This window comes from Polypterus senegalus, chromosome 8 (genome assembly GCF_016835505.1).
Source record: "Polypterus senegalus isolate Bchr_013 chromosome 8, ASM1683550v1, whole genome shotgun sequence".
Classification (NCBI taxonomy): domain Eukaryota; kingdom Metazoa; phylum Chordata; class Cladistia; order Polypteriformes; family Polypteridae; genus Polypterus; species Polypterus senegalus.
In genome coordinates this window covers 150,596,657-150,618,906 of record NC_053161.1, presented here as the reverse complement: position 1 = coordinate 150,618,906, position 22,250 = coordinate 150,596,657, and the positions used below count along the sequence as shown (strand labels likewise).

General features: G+C 39.5%; 1 protein-coding gene across 1 annotated transcript in view; it reads left to right on the top strand.

Moving 5' to 3' along the window:
* The window catches only part of LOC120534382 (leucine-rich repeat-containing G-protein coupled receptor 5-like), a 214,445-nt gene that overhangs the window by 98,327 nt on the left and 93,868 nt on the right, over positions 1 to 22,250 (top strand). The window contains exon 2 of the mRNA XM_039761931.1: positions 18,338 to 18,409. Within this exon, the coding sequence (XP_039617865.1) occupies positions 18,338 to 18,409 (72 nt within the window). The remainder of the gene's footprint in view (positions 1 to 18,337; positions 18,410 to 22,250) is intronic.

The window sequence follows — 22,250 nt, the reverse complement described above, 5'->3', positions numbered from 1 at the left end:
TACCTAATAACAACCTAATAATTGACTCATAGGTTCATTTACATTAATCAACTATACAGAGAATGGTGTAGTAGCTAAGTGGGTAACACTGATAACCCACCCCAACTGGATATCTTTCAGTCATGTTTGAAGCCCCTACTGCACAGAGCAGACATGTTCTTCCTGTGTCCATGTTGGTTGCTTTCCAAAAATCAGCACTCTGGTCATCTGCTATTACAAAATTGGGATTGTGACTATGAAATTGCATTTAAGTTGGACTGGCTATTGATTGTTGTTCTATTTGAGGGTGGGTTCTTGCCTTGCATGTCTTTTTTTCTTTTTTTTTTTGCCGGATTAGACTTCGGTGACCCCAATGATTTGTAGAAAGGATCGCAAAAATGCATAAAAAAAGTGTTCCCAGCCAGAAAAAAACCCCATACAATTGAAGTTTTTCGTTTGGTGATGGGAAGGCGCAGCATCTCAGGCAAATAATAGCACTGTTCTGTCAGACGTATGCCCCCTCGGCACAGCTCTTGCTTAACTAACAATGACTTCCTGTTGTTGTCTTCTTTTATTGTGGAAACAACAGGGTCTGGTATGAGTGGACGTCTTCTGATGGAATTTCTGATGTCCTAGGAACTGGAAATGAATTTGTAATTGCATATGGTATAACCCTCTCTGAAATGCCCCTGCAGTGCACAGTTAAAACTGCCTCAGGAAGACACTCACAAAACGCATATGTTTGACAGATAAAAATAAATACAGCTGAAAAAAAATGAACCTTTATGATCCACTGTAAATAGTAACATAGACCTTAGCAACCAACTTGAGCATGGGAAAGGTGCTAAATAAATAAATGTATTATTAATTATTGAACAGGCGTGATGATGTGTCCATTATTTTGGTGGACAATTTCTTGGCTGCAAGAAAAAAATCCTGTCGAGCAGAAGCACAGGGTATAAAATACAGGGTGTCTACCTAAATCTAAGTAAAGGATGGAACCAACAATCAGTTCAGTTTCCTTGGGGGTTCTCAAGCAGGCCCTGCAGCCCCCCAAATAGGAAAATCAAAGAGTTTTTTCTTCACAGATTTGACTTGGCATATAGTTGATGTCAGTCTGAAGTCAAGCTGAAGCATGTGCTTAAAACAGTAATGGAAAAGGAATTGCCTGTGTGGTATGGCTTGTAAAGGTGTGTCACTCCCAACACTAGAATTTATGGCAGTGGGCCTGTTTATGTAATTAAAGTAACCAAACAAAAAAAAAAAAACATATCTGGTTCAAGGTGTGGATTTTGGATTATTTTGTAAACAACATGATAAGGAAGCACCTACGATTTTACCTACTGGGGGCTCTGTGCACCAGTATTTAGGTCAAGTGTCCTGACAGCCATCATTGCAGCTACTGTGGTTCTGCTTTGTATAACCTGAAGGGTGTAGTTTTATTGTACCAGTATGGTGTGTATGATTGGCCAAATACAAAAACAAGATGCATCACACAGGTTACACTTTCTCTCTCCCTTTTTGTACTGTACATGTCTGTCTCATAGGAGGTGAAAGAACAGTGTGCTTGTGTTTTGCTGGTATAATCGGTGTCAAAAAATGCCCCCAAATCTCATCTGAGACCCTCTCTATTTTAAATCTTCTTCATGCACTCTAAGTGGCTTTGGCATCTTTACACTCAAGGTTTAAATACTAATATCCTTGTTTTACTGCAAAGTCTACTAGTCAAGGTTTGTCTTCCAGATCTCTCAATCTGAGTTCATGATGTTGCAGTCCTTAAGTAAGCTTCTATCTCTGTCTATAATGGGCTTCCTAACAGGCTACTGGCTTTGCTTGTGGTGTAAACTGGTGCAACCAAAGTTTAAAATATCAGCGCTGGCTACACAGCAGGAAACAGCTGTGGATAGGGCACCATTCAGCCACAAGGTCCAATCACACACAGACACACAAACAATTACACACTGACCGATATGAAGTTGCCAGTTAACCTAACTTACACATCCTTGGGAATTTGGAAAGAAATCAAAATAAGGGGAGGAAAACCCACACAGACACAGAGAAAAATGCAAACGTTACACAGAGATCTGAATCCATGAAGTGGCAGCGCCATTCACTGTGCCACTTTGCCACTCATAATGTTAATTGCTTGAATTTTTTTTTCTGATATTTCTACCAAGCAAAAGTGCTGTATGTAGTGTAACAAACCAGTGAATAGTATACAAGGCATTTTACCACATATATATTTACTATGTTAGAAAGCTCTTGGTCAACATCTTTTACACAAATGGTACTGATGGAAATTTACATTGACAAATTAATTGTACATATACTTTACTAGTTTTGTACTTTATGGCTTAAATACCAAGCTGGCATCATGTCATCTTTGGACTTGAGTATTTATCGCTTTGGCGCACAATACAAATGCAGTTGCTCTCTGCTTAAGAACTAATACAGATTAATTAAGTGTGAATGTTTACAGTATAAACAGTTTGAAGTCAAAGTGCATGCCGGTGGTGTAGTGGTAGCACTGCTGTCTTGCAGTAAGAACATGCGTTCACATGCTGGGTCCTCCTTGCATGGAGTTGGCAAAGTGCTTTGAGTAGTGAGAAAAGCACTCCATACATGTAAAGAATTATTATTTAAGTATTTATTGTCTGGGTCCTCCTGGCTCTCTGGTACAAGAAAACCCACATATATGATATACTGTTTGACTCATCTTATTATCTAGTTATGCAAGATGTCAGGCTTTTTGGGGCTTGCCCTATGTATGGCCAAGTGCCTTGAGCATGGGAAAGGCACTATATAAATAAAATTTATTACTGTTAAGGAAAAACCTGCAGAGGTGTCACCCACTACACTTCCTGCCCAGGTGGTATGCTATCAGCACATGCTCCTAATTATTATTATTATTATTACTTTTTATTATTATTATTATTATTATTATTAAACCTAAAACACCCTAATAATTTTCACACCATTTTTGGACCATATGTCCATCCATCCATTATCCAACCTGCTATATCCTAACTACAGGGTCACGGGGGTGTGCTGGAGCCAATCCCAGCCAACACAGGGCGCAAGGCAGGAAACAAACAGGCGCCAGCCCACTGCAGGGTGCGCAAACACACACACACCCACACACCAAGCACACACTAGGGACAATTTAGAATCGCCAATCCACCTAACCTGAATGTCTTTGGACTGTGGGAGGAAACCGAAGCACCCTGAGAAAACCCACGCAGACATGGGGAGAACATGCAAACTCCACGCAGGGAGGAGCCGGGAAGCAAACCCGGGTCTCCTAACTGCGAAGCAGCAGTGCTACCCACTGCGCCACTGTGCTGTCCTGGACCATATGTTGTGGTGGAAATTACACCCTTAAGATAAAGAGTAAACCAATAGATATCTTCAGCAGAAATTGTCGGATGGACTTGACGTTGTGCGTACCACATCAACTGACCCCAGGGGTTCACCCTTTATTGGGATACGAGGAATTAAAGTTACTCATTTTCACGAAACTTTGAAAAAAAATGTGGAAATGAATATTGGTACGTGGAGTGTCATTTTATGGTCTTTCAAGGTTGCTGCATGAATATGATAATCTTTTGATATATTTGATTCTTTACCGGTGGGCTGCCATTCCCAGAAGTTTAAAAATGAAAAATTTCAAACATAAGCATGTGAGGTATCGTTTTAGACTATATTAAGGTTAGTGATTACAAAATACAAGGTTATTTTGATTTTTTCTCATTACAATTGAGAATATTTAGACTTTTAAATATTTATATTAAAGCATACACTTTAACATTTCAAATATTTGATCCATCTATTCTAGTTTGTTATTGTACTCGTACCTCATAAAGTCAATCATTACATTTCTTATGAGTGCACTGAATTAGGGCGGTCTACGCAAATTCAGATATTCAAAGAATATCAGAATGAAATAGAAAAAGTACATAATGTTGACTTATTTTTCCAAGTGGTCAAAATTTAATATATTAAACCTGGAGAGAAACAGGTCTTCCATGGAAAAGCTCAATCCGCGTTTGAGTCCAACTCCCAACTCACTTTTCCAGGAAGTGGTTAATTTAACAATATTTTAGAAAAAGAAAAAAAAAGATACATTTTTGGATATTGCAATACCTGACATATGGATAGTATGACACAAGTAAATTGAGTTTTTTTTTTTTCCCCATGGACATCTTGACATTGCTTGGTGTTTAAAGCTTATTGTGTGGAGAACTTTGTAATCTCTGTTTTCCACTCAAGGTAGGAGTTTTAAAAGTTTTCTCTGTTATTACTACAAACAATATGGGATAAGCAACAGATAAAAAAAGACCATTTTTGTGTGGCACATTCTTTTAAGACAAGTTAAGCTCATTTATTCAAATAGAAGCAAACACTGTATTTAGGAACCTGAATACTTAACCAAAAGCAGCTTTCCTTTTTTCACAAGTTCTTCATTTTTTGAAGTAAATCTGCCTAAAAAAGTTACTACAAACCCTCCCTCTTACAGATGTGCTGTCTACTGTGTCACAAAACAGATGCATGCACTCCAGCGGCTAAGCAGCCAGCGTGATGCCATCACTGAATGAGGTCATATAAGCTGCAAGAGAAAGCACATGAAATATCAACAAAAATAAAATTCACAAAACAAGGCCATAAAAAATACCAGAACATTCCAAACAACTGGAGACCAGGACACGCTGTCTGTGTGGTAATTTTAATTGCTATTGTGTTCTGCTGCTTGCCATGAGAGGCACACCATGATATAAAGGGCGATGGCTCTTTTAGGAAGTCAAGTGGAAAGTAAATTCACTGTTAATTTGAATTTGATTTCATTTTATAATTTACCTAATCAAATATTTGTTAAGCTTACAAATAAAGTAATTTTCCTTTATGATATTATATCTTTGTAAAGCACTTGACTATACTGATTGGCTGATTGAGTCAATAGTTTACAGAACACTTTTAGTTTCTGTTTTTCAACATGGCGTAAAGCAACTTTGCTATGAAAGGTACTATATAAATTCGAGGCTAATTGGTGGTAATATCAAGTGGTGTAGTAGTTAACACTCTTGTCTCATGGTGCCCGGCTTTGAGTCATGGTTGTGTTGAGTTTGTGTGCCCTTCCTCCCCAAGTCTGTGTCTGGGCACTCTGGTTTGCTTACAGAAACTCGAAAGACGAACAGGGAGGTCAACTAGCGATTGTAAATTGGTCAGGTCTGTGTGTGTGATTGTGTGGGGAGGCCAACCATGAAGGTCTGCTACCCACTTTGTACCCAGTCCTACTGGAAGTGGCGCTGACTCCTCGTGACCTTCAGCTGGGAAACATAATGGATGGACAGATGGCACTCATGTATGCTAAATGCATCATTTGTGCTGTAATTTGGTTTACTTTTATAAATTACACTGTTACAGGTTTTATGTTAAAATCATCATTTAATCTGACTTTTAATTGAATGATGAGACTGACTTGATTTAATCAATGATTTTGCCTGTACTAAGTTCACACACGTACAAGTATAATGGAGCACTTGGCTGAAACATACAATGTCAAACTAGAAACACGCACCTAAGACCATGCAGTTTAAAGTAACATTACTTGTTAATGAATAGAAAATATATAATCTGTGTAAAATTGTTTAAAAATAATACACGTAAAGAAAAATATATAACAAGGCAAAAGAAACTTAAGAGAGTTGAGGTGCCAGCTGTGAAAACCCTGTTTAATTTTCAGAATTATGCAAGAAGACGTAAGACTGAAGTTAAGACAGACTGAGTGCCACCATTGTGTCAGATCTCCATCCTCCCTTGCTGCTCTAGTCAATGTGACAATGTGACAGTACCATTCCAGGGACGTCTTGTTTTAAGGGGGCTGAGGCATAAGAGGTGGAGTCATGAGAGATCAAAAGTGACATCAGATGACTCCAAACGGGACGGGACTCCTCACTCCTGAGAAGAGGGAATGGAAGGATATGTTATAGAAGATGTAACCCCTCTCCTATCCCCTGGTGCATAGCTAAATCGACCTCCATAACAGATTCATGAAGTTACCTCATTTCTAATCTAAATCCAGAGTTACAGAAGAGCAGCCTAATTTAGAGCTCTCGTTAAACTAACATGCATGTCTGCAGAATGAAGGAGGTACACTAAATAACAAAAAAGGCTGGAGAATGTGCCAGCTACACACAGCCAGCAACTGAACTCAGGACAGTGAGGCCATGACACTAATTATTGTGGCATCACACTTTCATTATATACAAGCAAATGATGGGGACTAGCAAAGAACAAGCATCGAGCAAGACCTGTTTAGACCAATTTTAGCCTTGAAATGACTCTTTTTAAACTGCTAACGACCCTTCCTGTTAAAGTGCAATTTTATTGCTTCATTGTGTTTTGAATCTTTTATTTATAAGCTGGTCATAAAGATTGCAATTTGGTAGGTCATTTAAAAATTGCTCTATTTGTGGTACTACATTTCTACTTGATCACAGTACAGTCATACCCTGAAATAGATGACCACACCTTCTCCTAAGAATTAAAAACTGCCAACCTTGTCTTGTGTGTGTAATGTAATTGATTGATTGATTGATTGTGAGTTTCTGCTGCTGTATGCATCTGAATTTCCCCATTAAATTAAAAACATTTATCTAATCTAATCCATCCATTATCCAACCTGCTATTTCCTAACTACAGGGTCATGGGGGTCTGCTGGAGCCAATCCCAGCCAACACAGGACACGAAGCAGGAAACAAACCCCGGGCAGAGCGCCAGCCCACCACAGGGCGTGCACACACACACACACACACACACTAATTTAGAATCCCCAATGCACCTAACCTGCATGTCTTTGGACTGTGGGAGGAAACCAGAGCACCCGGAGGAAACCCACGCTGACACCCCGGGAAGCAAACCCGGGTCTCCTAACTGCGAGGCAGCAGCACTACCCCTGCGCCACCGTGCCACCCCTAATCTAATCTAATCTTATCTAATCTAATTTAATCTAATCTAATTTAATTTAATTAAAGGCACCCTACTGTCTTACACTTTTGAACTTATAGTGGCTATACAAAATTCATAATATGCCACTGATGCATCTGCAGTACATGATGTGGTCCAGTTTCATAGTAAACATGCACATAATGTATATTTGCACATAATGTATTTGCATATAATGTAAAGGAATATCCCTTTGAAGCTAAAGTGCATAATACATGCATACCTACATACATACTGTGGCCTTCCCCAACCTGAAACAGGCAGACACAGACGCAAGTTCCAGCACAACACAGGCTTTTATTTGGCTGTGGGAAACTCTTCAGTACACAAGCAAAATAAAAACAGTAAAGCACTCAGTTCTTTGTCTTCTTCTCCTCTCTCTCTGTCTCTGTCTCCTTCCACCTCCATTCCTCCTCCAGCAAGCATCGTCCCTCATCTCCCCGACTCTTTCTCCTAGAGCAGTGGCAGCAGGCTTCTTTTATCTTGCACCGGAGAGTACTTCCGGTGGCTAGTTAGTGAGGTCCGGAAGCACTTCTAGGTGAGGCAGAAGTCCAACGAAGCTCCAACTCTAATAAAGCCCTGTGGGAAACTGAGACACCCCGTGGGGTTTGGGGTGTGTCTGCCATCTAGCATTCTGGGGGAGATAATGCCCTGTGCTTGTTCTCTCCCCAAGTCCTTCCTTTATGAAGGTGTCCCAACCAGGTAAGGGTCCTGGCTGTTTGCCACAATACATATAAGCACACATAGCAGCACCGAGAACAGTCCTTGACAGGGCATCAGCCCATTACAGTGACATCTAATAATGAAAAATACTATTTAATATTTGCTACAATGCAGATAAAAAAAGCATCACTCTTACAAAATTGTACTCCTACAAGTTAATTTTCAATGTCTAATGAGAACAGAGATGTGGAAATACAATCATTTACAAGTGACAATGGGTATGCAGCCATTCCTCTCTTTCAGTTTTTCTTGTTACTCCAAATGTTCCAAAATCCCCACATGCCCACTCATGCTGTCTGAGTGCTTCTGTGACTTTAATAACTGAATGTCACCATCTAAAATTCCTGCTGAAATGAGATGCGATTGTGGCAGTGAAGGGACAACGTCATGTGTGTGAAGTGAGTGGATTACATTCAAATGCCCACCTGCAGCTTTCTTCTTTGTGCTACTTACGCGAGGCACATTACAATCTCTGTCTTTAAATTCACACATATGATATGTCGAGCTACATTCTACTGTGTGGCTTTGTTACTACAATTGACAAGCATTGGAAAGGAACAAAGCTAGCTCTAGTATGTATTCATGAACAATATGGTACAAAGTATTATTGCACCTTTTGCTGAAGCATAAATGCCTAATGTCTGCCAGTGGAATAAGCATTTTCAGAACCCTGGAATAAAAAGGAAATTTTCAGTTCCTTCAAAGAATGAACCTGACAACCAACCATTAACACTATTAGATTTGCAGTAGTTGTAGCGTGTATAAGTTCCTCTAACTCAGGGGTGCTCAATAACAGTCCTTAAAATATAAAATGAAATGCAATTTAAAAATGTTTATATGCTTATGCACTATCGTGCAAGTTTACTTAGTTTTCTTTAAGTTAAAGGGCCTTGAAGGTTTGCAGAAATTTCTTTAAGGCCCAGAAGAGCAGCCATGTCCCACGACAAAAGCTTGTTTCCTCAGTTCCCTCAAAATGCCCAGCGTCCTTGGTTCATAGAGAACAAGGCGAGTGAAAAGCAAGCAGGCCACATTTAAAACAAAAGCAGTGGCCTGTAAAATATTAGTGCCTCTCTAAGCCACTTAATAAGATGTCAAGCAACTCATTTAAATAGCCAACAGTCCAAAAACCAATAACAGGGCATATTGATCCTTGATCTAAACCTTGTGAAAGGCGCTATATAGCGCCCGACCCCGCACAGACTAGGCAGAGGCACGAGTAAAACAACACAGGCTTTTATTTACTCTTCTACCGTGGGGCACGTCTTCCCCGTGTCCCACAGGTCCAACACAGTCCCAAAAGCACTTAAATAGGCAAACCAATACAGTAATCCTTCTTCCAGCACCACCACTCCTCCCAGGTAACCTCGTCCTCTTCCACCCAATTCTGGTTCCTCGAGTGGTGGTGGCTGGCCCTTTTTATAGCCCACCCGGAAGTGCTCCAGGTGCTTCATCACCAGTGCCTGATTGCACTTCCGGGCGGGGCTGTAGAGATGTCCATGTGGGCTCTGGGATCCATGCAGCACCCCCTGGCGGCCACCAAGTTCCCCACAGGATTGTGGAGAACTCCATCTCCCATGAAACCCTGCGGGAAACTGAGGCACCATCATCAGCCAGGGAGGATGCCACCAAGCGTCCCGGGGGACGTAGTGAGATGTCCATGGCTGCTCCCCCGGAACATACAGTGGTGTGAAAAACTATTTGCCCCCTTCCTGATTTCTTATTCTTTTGCATGTTTGTCACACAAAATGTTTCTGATCATCAAACACATTTAACCATTAGTCAAATATAACACAAGTAAACACAAAATGCAGTTTTAAATGATGGTTTTATTATTTAGGGAGAAAAAATCCAAACCTACATGGCCCTGGGTGAAAAAGTAATTGCCCCCTGAACCTAATAACTGGTTGGGCCACCCTTAGCAGCAATAACTGCAATCAAGCGTTTGCGATAACTTGCAATGAGTCTTTTACAGCGCTCTGGAGGAATTTTGGCCCACTCATCTTTGCAGAATTGTTGTAATTCAGCTTTATTTGAGGGTTTTCTAGCATGAACCGCCTTTTTAAGGTCATGCCATAGCATCTCAATTGGATTCAGGTCAGGACTTTGACTAGGCCACTCCAAAGTCTTCATTTTGTTTTTCTTCAGCCATTCAGAGGTGGATTTGCTGGTGTGTTTTGGGTCATTGTCCTGTTGCAGCACCCAAGATCGCTTCAGCTTGAGTTGACGAACAGATGGCGGACATTCTCCTTCAGGATTTTTTGGTAGACAGTAGAATTCATGATTCCATCTATCACTGCAAGCCTTCCAGGTTCTGAAGCAGGAAAACAACCCCAGACCATCACACTACCACCACTATATTTTACTGTTGGTATGATGTTCTTTTTCTGAAATGCTGTGTTCCTTTTACACCAGATGTAACGGACATTTGCCTTCCAAAAGTTCAACTTTTGTCTCATCAGTCCACAAGGTATTTTCCCAAAAGTCTTGGCAATCATTGAGATGTTTCTTAGCAAAATTGAGACGAGCCCTAATGTTCTTTTGCTTAACAGTGGTTTGCGCCTTGGAAATCTGCCATGCAGGCCGTTTTGCCCAGTCTCTTTCTTATGGTGGAGTCGTGAACACTGACCTTAATTGAGGCAAGTGAGGCCTGCAGTTCTTTAGACGTTGTCCTGGGGTCTTTGTGACCTCTCGGATGAGTCGTCTCTGCGCTCTTGGGGTAATTTTGGTCGGCCGGCCACTCCTGGGAAGGTTCACCACTGTTCCATGTTTTTGCCATTTGTGGATAATGGCTCTCACTGTGGTTCGCTGGAGTCCCAAAGCTTTAGAAATGGCTTTATAACCTTTACCAGACTGATAGATCTCAATTACTTCTGTTCTCATTTGTTCCTGAATTTCTTTGGATCTTGGCATGATGTCTAGCTTTTGAGGTGCTTTTGGTTTACTTCTCTGTGTCGGGCAGCTCCTATTTAAGTGATTTCTTGATTGAAACAGATGTGGCAGTAATCAGGCCTGGGGGTGGCTACTGAAATTGAACTCAGGTGTGATACACCACAGTTAGGTTATTTTTTAACAAGGGGCAATTACTTTTTCACACAGGGCCATGTAGGTTTGGATTTTTTTCTCCTAAATAATAAAACCATCATTTAAAAACTGCATTTTGTGTTTACTTGTGTTATATTCGACTAATGGTTAAATGTGTTTGATGATCAGAAACATTTTGTGTGACAAACATGCAAAAGAATAAGAAATCAGGAAGGGGGCAAATAGTTTTTCACACCACTGTATGTAGACAGGGCTTCCCAGCCGGGCATGAGATCCAGCCGCCCACCATAATATGTAGAAGGGGCGTCCCGGTCGGGCATGGGACCCGGCCACCTGCCACAAACTCAACAATTTCAGCCAGCTCTTCCATTTATCTTCATCTGAAGTAAGCCCATGGCAGGCCTGGTGCCTTATCTTTCAAAGCTGAGCCACTGAGCAAAGTGAAAGGGTCATGTTCGGGCATAACAGTTAATAAGTGTGCATTTCATTATCACATGTGAGTGAACTTCAGCTTGTAGGCTTAATACAAAGGACGTTCAAAATGTTCCCACACTTTTGTATTTTTGTTGGAATTGGTTAAGGCAGGAAGAGTAGAAATTGGGCATTAAAAAGTTGGTACGATGCTGGGAAAATTACATTGCAAAGGAAGGTGACTATGTAGAAAAGTGATGTCATTTGATTTTGAAATTCTTAATAAGTAGAGTTAAAAAAGAAAGTACGGAAACATTTTGAACGTCCCTCATACTATATCCATTGACCGATCAAATTCAATGTTCTTTTTCATATATTTTTATTGATTTTAATTTGAAGCAAATAAAACTCCATACAATCAAGTCAAACTTATCAAACCAAAATTCAACCCCACCCAAGAGAACGACAGGAGAGCCAACAACCAGAGCAAATCTTTAAAAGCATCAAGGGAGGAAGAGTGTCCTTTTCCCCGAGATAGAAGCTTTTTCTAAACTGTTAATGATTAGATTCTGACATATTTGATAATGGCATTGATCAGAGTATTTCACTTTTTCCAGTTTCAGTTTTTTTATTGGTAATGCAAAACGGACTGCCTGTCTATCAATTGCTCATAACTGTTAATCATGCTGTCCTCTGATAGTCAAATGTTGTTTTTCACTTGTTCACCACAATGACAGTTGGATGTTTAAAACTTGACAGTCCACTACAGCATACGACCCGGAAAGGCAGCCACTGAACATCGCACTAATGTTCTGAAGTGACCATACAGACCACACGGATCAGTAGCCAATCACTGGCAATCATTAACTGGCAATCATTAACCAAAGATGGTAGCTTCATCTCTCGAGATGGAGTAAAGCAAACAAGAGAAAGAAAACAAAGTAAACCACCACCCACCACAAGGGTTGTCCACTTAGTGTCTGGATAGACATTTACTGATTCCATTCTAGGTTTCTGTGATTGCGTTTTATATTAAATTTGTATCCTAATTTCACTGTCACCATTACACAATGCTCACTATGGTGTTTACCAAAAAAGAGAGGCTCGGCTCTAAATTGCTGGGGTCACCAATCACAACTGACTGTCCTTGTCCTTCTAACTTTCACCTGAGTTTCTATCATCTCTATAAGAACAGAGAGTCAACTGATCTATTATGTGTTTGTGTGTGTGAGTGCCCTAAAACACGCAGAGAAAGTCCCTGTGTTTTATCAAATACTTTCTGCTTAAAATTCAATGAATTAGCTTTATAGCATCATTTTAACAATTGGTTATTTCATTTTTATCTTATATCACAAGTTTCTCCTTCATTCAGCCTGGCCATTTCATTCTTCTTCTTCTTCGTCTTCCCATTTTCTCCATCTTTCTTGTCCCCCTTTGCTCTTGCCCTTTCTTGTGTTTCGTTTCTTTCTTTTTTATTTCCCTCATGTTCTTCTTCTCTCCTTCACTCACTCTGCCTCCAATGTTTTTCTCTTTGTCCTCTTTTTCCTTCTAATCTGTCTATTTCTTTAACTTAACTTAGTCTGTGGTGAACTCTATAGTTGCAGTAAGGGTCATTTCTTCATAACACTCTGTGAAATGCCATCTAATATCCCGGTGACACCGGACAGCAAATCCTTCCCTTTTCCAGCCCCCACTATGATATGCATACTTAACTGTAACAAATTAAAACACTGCACTTGTTCCCATGTTTGATTTTATTGTCTTCTTTTCTTTTTATGAAGAGTGTAACCTGGTTTACTGCATATGATTCATGCGGAGATTTTCTGAATGTGTGAAATAATTTCCCAGGCTATGAACTTACCATGCTGGGATCGTTAAAATGTGGGCATGATTCTGTCACACGAGTGAACAGGAAGCGATCGGCTGAACAGCTTGTTCCCATTGTTAAATTGCCACCGGGCCGTCTGCTTCAGTCGAGTTTACATTTTTAGCCATTCCTGTATGAACCATACTAAAGAGGACTGTCTGCAGCAGCTGCATACTGCTGTGGAATGGCATTTTGCAAGGTCTGTCTGGTGTCTTAATATCTCCTTCTCTTTGTAATTTGAATTTGTTAGATTGTGCCTCTTTATCTGGTCTGAAGGGTTGCTGTCTTTTACCTGATGTAGCCAGAATGAGCTTCACCACACTTGAGACCCTTAACTGGAAGATGAGGGTTATAACATTTATGAAGGAATTGTTAGTTTTGTGCAGATTTACAGTAATATGTTGCTGCACATGCAAAAGTGTTCTCCATTCCAGAAGGCAGTGTACCTTGTAGTGGTTAATGTGATGAACTGTCAACTCTTGTTCACATTCAACTACTTATTCCCTGTATGAGTCTTTTTATCTGTCAGTATTCTCTTTGTTCAAACACCAAAATGGGTGCACCCTCTTTGTCTTGCAATGTTCTGCCCTTTCACGCATCAATGATGGTACTGTTCATCAGACAGATTCCACCTACACACTGTGGACACTAGGGGGCATACAGCTCCCCAAATCCTGAAAACAAAATACACTGAGGCCAAATCCAGCATGCAACACAACTTTATTAAGCTGTGGGAGATGTTTCTGCCCCACTCTCCACTTCACAACACACAGTACAAAGCACCGATATATAACACACAGTCCTTTTCTCTTGTTTCTTCTGCCACTTGTCTGCCTCCAGTTCTCCTCCCACAAGCCTTGTCCTCTACCTCCCGAATCTGGATCCCTGAGTAGTGGTGGCTGACTCCTTTTATAGGATACCCGGACTGTGTAGGCTCTCCAGCGCCCCCTGGTGGCACCCATGAAACCCAACAGGGCTGTAGCAAATTCCAGCTCCCAACACGCCCTGTGGGAATCCATGGTGTTGTAGCAACCTAGGGGGGCTGCTCTCTATCCTCCCAGGAGACTCTCTCTCCCCCAGCCCTTTCATTATACATGCGTCCTGGCTGTCCACCATAACAACATATTTTCAGGAGTGCAGACCAGCAATAGCAGGCCAGAGGAATGCTGTACATCACACCACCATGGAAAATGCACCTGCATACATCAAAGCCATACTGAAGAACTGTATGAGAAACAAAATATTAAAACATGTTGTAAAAAAACTAAAAAGAGTTTTTAACCAAATCCAAAATTCAATAAGCAGATTGATAACAGGGAAAGATAATGACAAAACCAAAAGGGAAAATTCAAAAATAAATTGCAAAAGCAAGCAAAAAGATTAAAAAAACACAGGACTGAGAAAGTACCAAGACGTTGGACAAAACTCCAAAAATACAGAAAACAAAAAATGAAAAGATCCAAAACTACAACATTCTAGAAAAAGAAGGCACTACCCGCTAAACAAGGGGAGCTCTAGGCAGAGATGACTGTCATCAAAACAGGAAAGAAAATGATCACGTGAAGCTGTAATTCCTAGACATTCCATAATGTCCTCAGCCCCTTCATCATGTGACTGCTATGTAACAGACCAAGATGGGAGAGGTAGGTCATGGACAAAAAGAAAGGACAAGGGGTTGGAACCTCAGTCCATTCATGACACATACATACTGTACTCACATTCTGAAAGTCAAGGAGACCCAAGTCTATCCCAAATAGTAATGAGCAAAGGTTTGCATGAAAATGAAGTTGCAATGAAGCTTAATGTTTCACATGACCAAAAAACTCATAAAACAAATTGCTATCCACCACAAGCAAAATTCATGCCATTAGCACGTATACGAGGGTTGTTTGAAAGGTAATGAGTAAAGAATGAATAATGTCCTAGTTACTCATTCAGGGAGGTAGATATGGAAAACGTTGTACAGGTGTTTGTGACCCAGCATACATCAATGTGTGTGAACCTGCAGTTGGGCCGCAATATTCTTCAGCATTCTGTCACAGCCATAGAAAACATCTTGCACCAGCTGTTGCAAGAAGATAGATGGATCATACGTCACATTTGAGGTTTAGAAATCAGGAATCCTCGCCGACATTTGAACAGTGTTCTTGCAACAGTTCATTGGATTTGGCAGTGATGACATCCGTAAATGTGGTGGATGACCTCACGTGCTTCATCGTTCACTTGTGTGTTGCCAACCTTGGGTGAACCACCGAAATACAGCGGCACAGTTAAGCATTACATCACCATATGCTTTCCGTAGCATTTCAAGAGTTTCATTAATCTTTCCAAACTTAATGCAAAATTCAATTACACATATCCAGTGTTATGCAAGTTCACACCTCACAAGAACTAGCTCAAAGTTCAGCTCACACAGATTAAAATGAATAAATTCACGTTCATAGTTCACCATTTCAATGTTCAGTTCATTTTGTATTTTTTAAGGAGTGAGAATAAATGACCCAATTCAATTTAATTTTGAATGCCTTATATTAGGCGATTACAGTGTTCTTGAATAAAATCCAATAATTATGAACACTTTTTTATTTATTGTTTTATTTAAATACACTTTATTGAGTTATACTCAGCAACAAACACGTATAACCGTATCTAATATCCTCCCAGTCAAAAAAGAAATTAAATAGGTGTAACAACAACAACAACATTTATTTATATAGCACATTTTCATACAAACAGTAGCTCAAAGTGCTTTACATAATAAAGAATAGAAAAATAAAAGACACAATAAGAAAAGAAAATAAGTCAACATTAATTAACATCGAATAAGAGTAAGGTCCAATGGCCAGGGTGGACAGAAAAAACAAAAAAAAAACTCCAGACGGCTGGAGAAAAAATAAAATCTGTAGGGATTCCAGACCATGAGACTGCCCAGTCTACTGTCTACAGTCTAGCAAGTATACATATAAAATGGCACTCTATTTCCTACTGTGTGACACATATGGTGACTGTGGAACCAGCATGTACTGTAGGTGAACTAACCTATTACGCTGCTGGTCAAATTACGCTGCCGGTCAAAATTTGCATCATATATTGCATGTCCAACGGAGAAAAATATAAAGTGGCCTCGCAAAGTACAATGTTTTCTTAAAAGTGAAAGAAGAGCTTTACTGCGTGCTCGTGTCAGCTCGGGTGCAGCTTAAGCACAAGCATACAGACACAGACAGCGCCTATTTGATTTTACATTATTTTTTTCGAATACAAATAAATGGCAAAACATTTGTTACGAAATAAATATTTGTAAAAATCCAATATTTGTGCTTATCTGAATACCATATTTGGATTCGACCCCACCACTACGTTACAGGGTAAGGCAAAATATTTAATCTGGACCTAAACTAGATCCTGAATGTCACCTAAAACTGAAGTAGCTCACATTCCAGTTCTTCACTTCCAAATACATTACGTTTAAGTTCACCGTTCTTAGAAAAATGAGCTTGTTCTATGAATGCACTCTTATGAACTAGTTCATGTACAACACTGCACGTCTCTGCCCCACTCTCATGGGAACGTCTTCTTCATCTGCCCTGATGACACTTACAAGGTGCTTCCACTCGCTGTGTCAGAACTCTGAAGTTTACGTTGGTCAAACTCCAAGTTCACACACGTTAATGTCAATGCCATTCACAAACACCTGCGCAGCATTCCTGTGTCTACCTCCATGAAAGAGAAACAGGGACAATCTCATTACTTTTCAGTTATCTAATTTATTCTCCTTTTCTCCGTATGCAAAGGCATGGCAACATTAATTCTGGTGCAGAGCATGGACATTTCACCATAGCTAAAATCCAATTGCCTGAGTATGTGGAAACTGGTGAGCCAGCAAAGGATCCTGGCCTGGATCAGCTTACGAAGTTTGTAATGCCTTAAGAGGAAAAAGGCAGAGATGTTTTTTTATTGGGATATGAATTGTAAGTCCAAAAAATGAGCAAATGTCAAAAGCATGAATGTTTTCTATCTGTTGTCACAGCCAATTCAATAAGCAAAGATGTAGATAAAATGCTCTTTCATAAATTCTGAAACTAAGAAGACTATATAACTAATACAGGCACTCTCAACCGAGTCATGAACTCCAGTTCTTCTGCACGATAGATAGATAGATAGATAGATAGATAGATAGATAGATAGATACTTTATTAATCCCAAAGGGAAAAAAAATGCCCCATTTTTTTTTAATGTGCCAGACAACCTGGCCATTGTACTACATGTTAGTCAGCCATGTAATGTAATAGGCATTCCCCCTACCACCTATCACACTGGGTGGCTCCTATAACCTTACCTGTCATCCTCCATTATCCTGTACCCATTTGCATGAGTTATTACCTCTGGGGTACTTCCTATTAACACATAATCTACAATCCCCCTGAAGGTGGTCCTTTCATTCTCAGAGTTCATTAACCAAAAGCTCACCTTAGAGCCTTTCACACTGAAAAGAAAAATGCACGTTAGCTTCCAAAGTTATTCACAGCAGGAAGATGCTTTATAAGATGGAGTGTGCTTGCTTGAGTTCAAGTTAGACTTGGATGTGTGCTTGAATGATTAGAAATGTAGTTTCGGTTTTCAGTATATTTCAGACAACTAGGTTTGTGTGTTTAACATGTCTCCTCCTCTTACCTCTTCCGAATATTAATAGTGCCTTAGCCTGATAAAGTAAATCAGTCAAGCATAAGAAAAATGCTCCAGTTTTGGGTGTGATGTTCACCTTGCACGTCTCCTTTCTTGACATTCACAACTGGGAAAAATAATTGTGTATGGATTTACATGTAAAATCCTTAGGATTTAAGGAACTATATACAGTATATTAAGGTTCTACTGATAGTTGGATCAAACCACTTGCACAGGAATTGCTGTATGCCATCATTTATGGAACCCCGTAAAGTGAATCCAAGTATCTGACGCTGGAGGAATCGAGCCGGTGGCAACGATGAGATGAGCGTTCAGCAAAGGCCTAGTGCTGTTGTGCTGCTCATGCACTGGTCCACGTGCACACACTCTAAACCCCCCAACCCCCCAAAAAGTCAGCTCTGTTTACTACACAATGTGTGAACTTTGGGATAACAGAAAAAAACGCATCAGATTTTGAGGGAAGCTTATTATTTTACTTGAAAGAGTCATTCATCAGAGCTGCCAACAGGGCCTAGTGCTTTTTTTTTTTTTTCAATCCCAGGAAGTATTAGTTAACAATTTGTGGAATGAACAGCTGGACGGCACAGTTGTGGTGTGTCCAATTAACACCCTGTCTCTGTTCTCTCCTAGTGACGTCAGCATGAACAACATCACCCAACTGAGCTCAAGCACCCTGCTGAACCTCCACTTCTTGGAAGAGCTGTGAGTATTGTTTGGGACCAGTAAAAGTGTGTACATGCACTTACACCGGGCACACGTTGGCAAGAAGGCACACACTTGCACATACAGACACTCCACGTGGTGGGAACAAAGGGAAAACACACACACGCACATATAACTGCACACCAACACAAGCGGCACACGTGGATGTGCACACACAAATAACTGCACTCACAAATGGTGACCGTGGGAGCACATGCATACGTATAAATATTTATATATAGACACACACACACAAATGTACACATATATATAACACACACACACACACACATATATATATATATATATACAAGCATGCATTTATACATGTACACTTGTACAAATTTTATTTGGTATCTTCTCTTGAATTTATTTCAGTATTCCTGGGTTTTGTGCAGTCTGATGCGTTTTCATAGTGTTTTCTGGTTATAACTTTATGTGACAATTTTTGTGTTTTTATTTGTACTATTTTCCCATTTCTTTTATTTACGGGCTCCGGCATTTGCTTATGTGTTGTGCAGCTGGTGACATCACAGAGGCAATGGGATTAAAGGGCAATAATTAAGACACGTCTCTATCCACAAATGCTGATAACACTCAAACTCTGTACAATTCAAAGAAAAAAATGACTTTTGTTTACCTTTTGATAATGACCTTTTTTGTTCTCCTTCTTTGATTCTTTTTCCTAATCTCGCAGTTCTGGTGCTCGATCAAATGAATTCCTGGCTATGACCTTCGCTTGCCCTCCAATTACTTCTCTGCTCCTGTTCCATTCTCATCTTGTGCTACCTCTTCTACGTTAGTGCAACAACATGATCCTGCAAAGCTACATAAACACATACATAAAAGTGCAAACTGATACAAGTATACAGATACACACATGTGCACGCACAGTATACATGGTCACACACATATATATATGGATAAAGGCATATGCACTTTTATAAATGTACATGCGCACACAAATGATACATAAGGGTAAGCCCATAAACACATACAAACACACACACATACACATATATACTGTATACAGGGGTGGGCAAAAGTAGGTTTATAGTTGTTCATGTGGAAACAGGCATGCAGGTTATGACTGCTACACTCAAGCACACTTTAATAATAATACAAAAAAGAATACAAATAATACAAATAAATAATACAGTAATAAAGAAAGAAAGAAAGAATAAGCTATGTTTCGCATACTCACAACTGTAAACCTACTTTTGCCCAGTCCTATATATATACAGTATATTTAAAAAGGCATGTGCACTTTTATAAATGTACATGCACACTCAAATGATAAATAAAGATATGTCCACACACACACACAAACACACACGCACACACACAGGGGTGAATCTACTATATGATTAATGAAGCTTAAACTTCAGGGCTCCTAATCTTATTTGGACCACAGAAGCAACTTTAGTCCACATTGCTTAAACATTTGAAGTGTTTACTGTATGAGAAGAGGTTTTTAAAAAAAATTATAAAATTAAAAAAAATAGTGTAATTAAATACAAAATAAGAGTTAAAATTAAAATAAAAAAATTAGTCAAGTATAATGCAAGGTAGACATAAATGAAAAAAAGGTTTAAATTAAGGATATTTCATTCAAGTCTATGAGGCCCCATTAAAAGTTTAAGCTCCAAAAACGTAGGTCCGCCACTGCACACACACAAATGTGCCTTCATGAGCACACTGTTTAGAATTGGCAACACAAGTATAGAGAAAATGGAAAAAATGGCCTTGAAAAAAACCCGCATACCAGAGCAGGACCTTCTCTGGCCAGTTTCATTATAAGCTTCATTCCAGGCAGCCTGACCCCAAACTCCACAGAATGGCTTCGGCAGCCTGCACAGTCCTAAAATGGGGAACTGGTTTATCAAGTTTGAAAATATAATTTAAATAGTTCTTCTTAGGAGAGGATAAACTATAAAATCTCTGGCTTGAAAGAAAAGTTCAACAAAGACTCTTTATGAAATTAAAAATGTATTTAAATCAGAGTTTCTCAACCTCTGGGTCATCATAAGTTGCTGTTAATGAGTCACCAGCTGAAGTTAAAAGCAATGTCAGGCATTAGAGTTCCTCATACATAACACTCTCTGTTATATCTGTGCTCACCAAACATTTATGAAAGCTCAAACGCAAATATTTTTTGACACTCGTGAAACTCAAACCAAAGGGGAATCCCTCCCTGACTGTGCACCACATCGCAAAGATGACAAAGAATCAGGCAAAAACAGAGAGTACCATATTTCATCTATGTGAATTGTATTTTAAATATTACAAGGGAAAATGTTGCCTAGTGTCAACAGCGACCAAAAATGTATAAAACTGGGTCCTCTGCCAGTTGAGAACCACTGATTTAAATACAGTAAAACAGGAAAATAGCAGAAAAAATAAAACCAAGGTTAACAAGTCTAAATCAAAATCCAAATATCAAATTCAAAGGACGGAGCAAAAAATCTACAAAGCACTGCTAGCATTCCAATGAACAATGAACCTCTGAGTGACTCACTGTCCAGTCTGACCTTTAAAAGCTGAGGGCGGTCCTTCATCTGTCTCGTCATGGTGGCCCCGCCCCTTAGGGTTCCATCCACAAAACACACGAAAACATAAAACAAGTACACAATAAGTAAAAGCACAATAATAAATAAACGCAACAATATGAACACAAAATTAAATACAGACACATAAAAATAATAATTCATAAACAACAAAAAGGAAAATGCATATAAGCTAAGGAACAAACCTTGATGTAACATTAGAACAATGTAGACAACAACAACACCAACATTTATTTCTATAGCACCTTTTCATACAAACAATGTAGCTCAACGTGCTTTACAAAATTAAATAAAAGGATGTTCATATAAAACATAAACAAGATTAGAAAATAATATTATACAGTATGTAACAAAGAAAATGGTAAGTTTGAATGGACAGGAGAACAGAAAAAAGAATCCAGTTAGGCTGGAAAAAAAAAAAAAAAAAAGCCACACCGAGAACAGGCCATTCAAGCCCAGGGAAGGCCGCCAGTCCTAGCTACTGAAGTGGAGTCTAACAGAAGATACACAAATGGTGCAGAAGGATTCATAAACAAGCACAAGTGTAATTTTACGTGTAGAGATGTTCACACATGCATATGCAAGTCGTACATATGAACACATGCAGTAAGTGTGCACACACAGATGTACACAAACATATACAAACACTTATGCAAAGAAGTGTGCATTCAGATATGTACACAGTTACAAACATGCGCACACACTAATGGTGTATATTGAAACACATTCATATTTGAACGCATGCACACACACACACACAAATGTACTGACATGTACTCCCATACACTTTTATGCATCCATGCATGCGCACGTACACACAAAAACACAAGGAACACACAGGCACATTCCATTTTTTATGTCACATACTTGCTGTGGGAAGCAGATAAAACGGAGCGGAAGGCCATCAGAGCTGGCATTTTTGGCACAGGAGAAAACAGTTGCCGAGAATAGCAGATTGTCTCAGATTCCACACTTCTGCGCTTCTTAACAGTCACCACAGGGTTCAGGCTGACGAGAAAAAAAGGCTGCGGAAAGCATATAAAAAATAAAATTGGAGTCTTACTTTTTTTGTTTTATAAAAGGGTTGGATTGTTTTTGTGGGGATTTTTACATAAAATGCAGGATATTAAATTTGGATTACTGGCTTTCATTCTGTTTGAAAACAAAAAGAAATGAAAAATGCATTGCAGACCCTAATGAAAACCAAAAATCTGCAGCTACAAAAGTCCTGAACATTATGATTATGCTGCTGGGACCGAGCCCAAACACTTGAC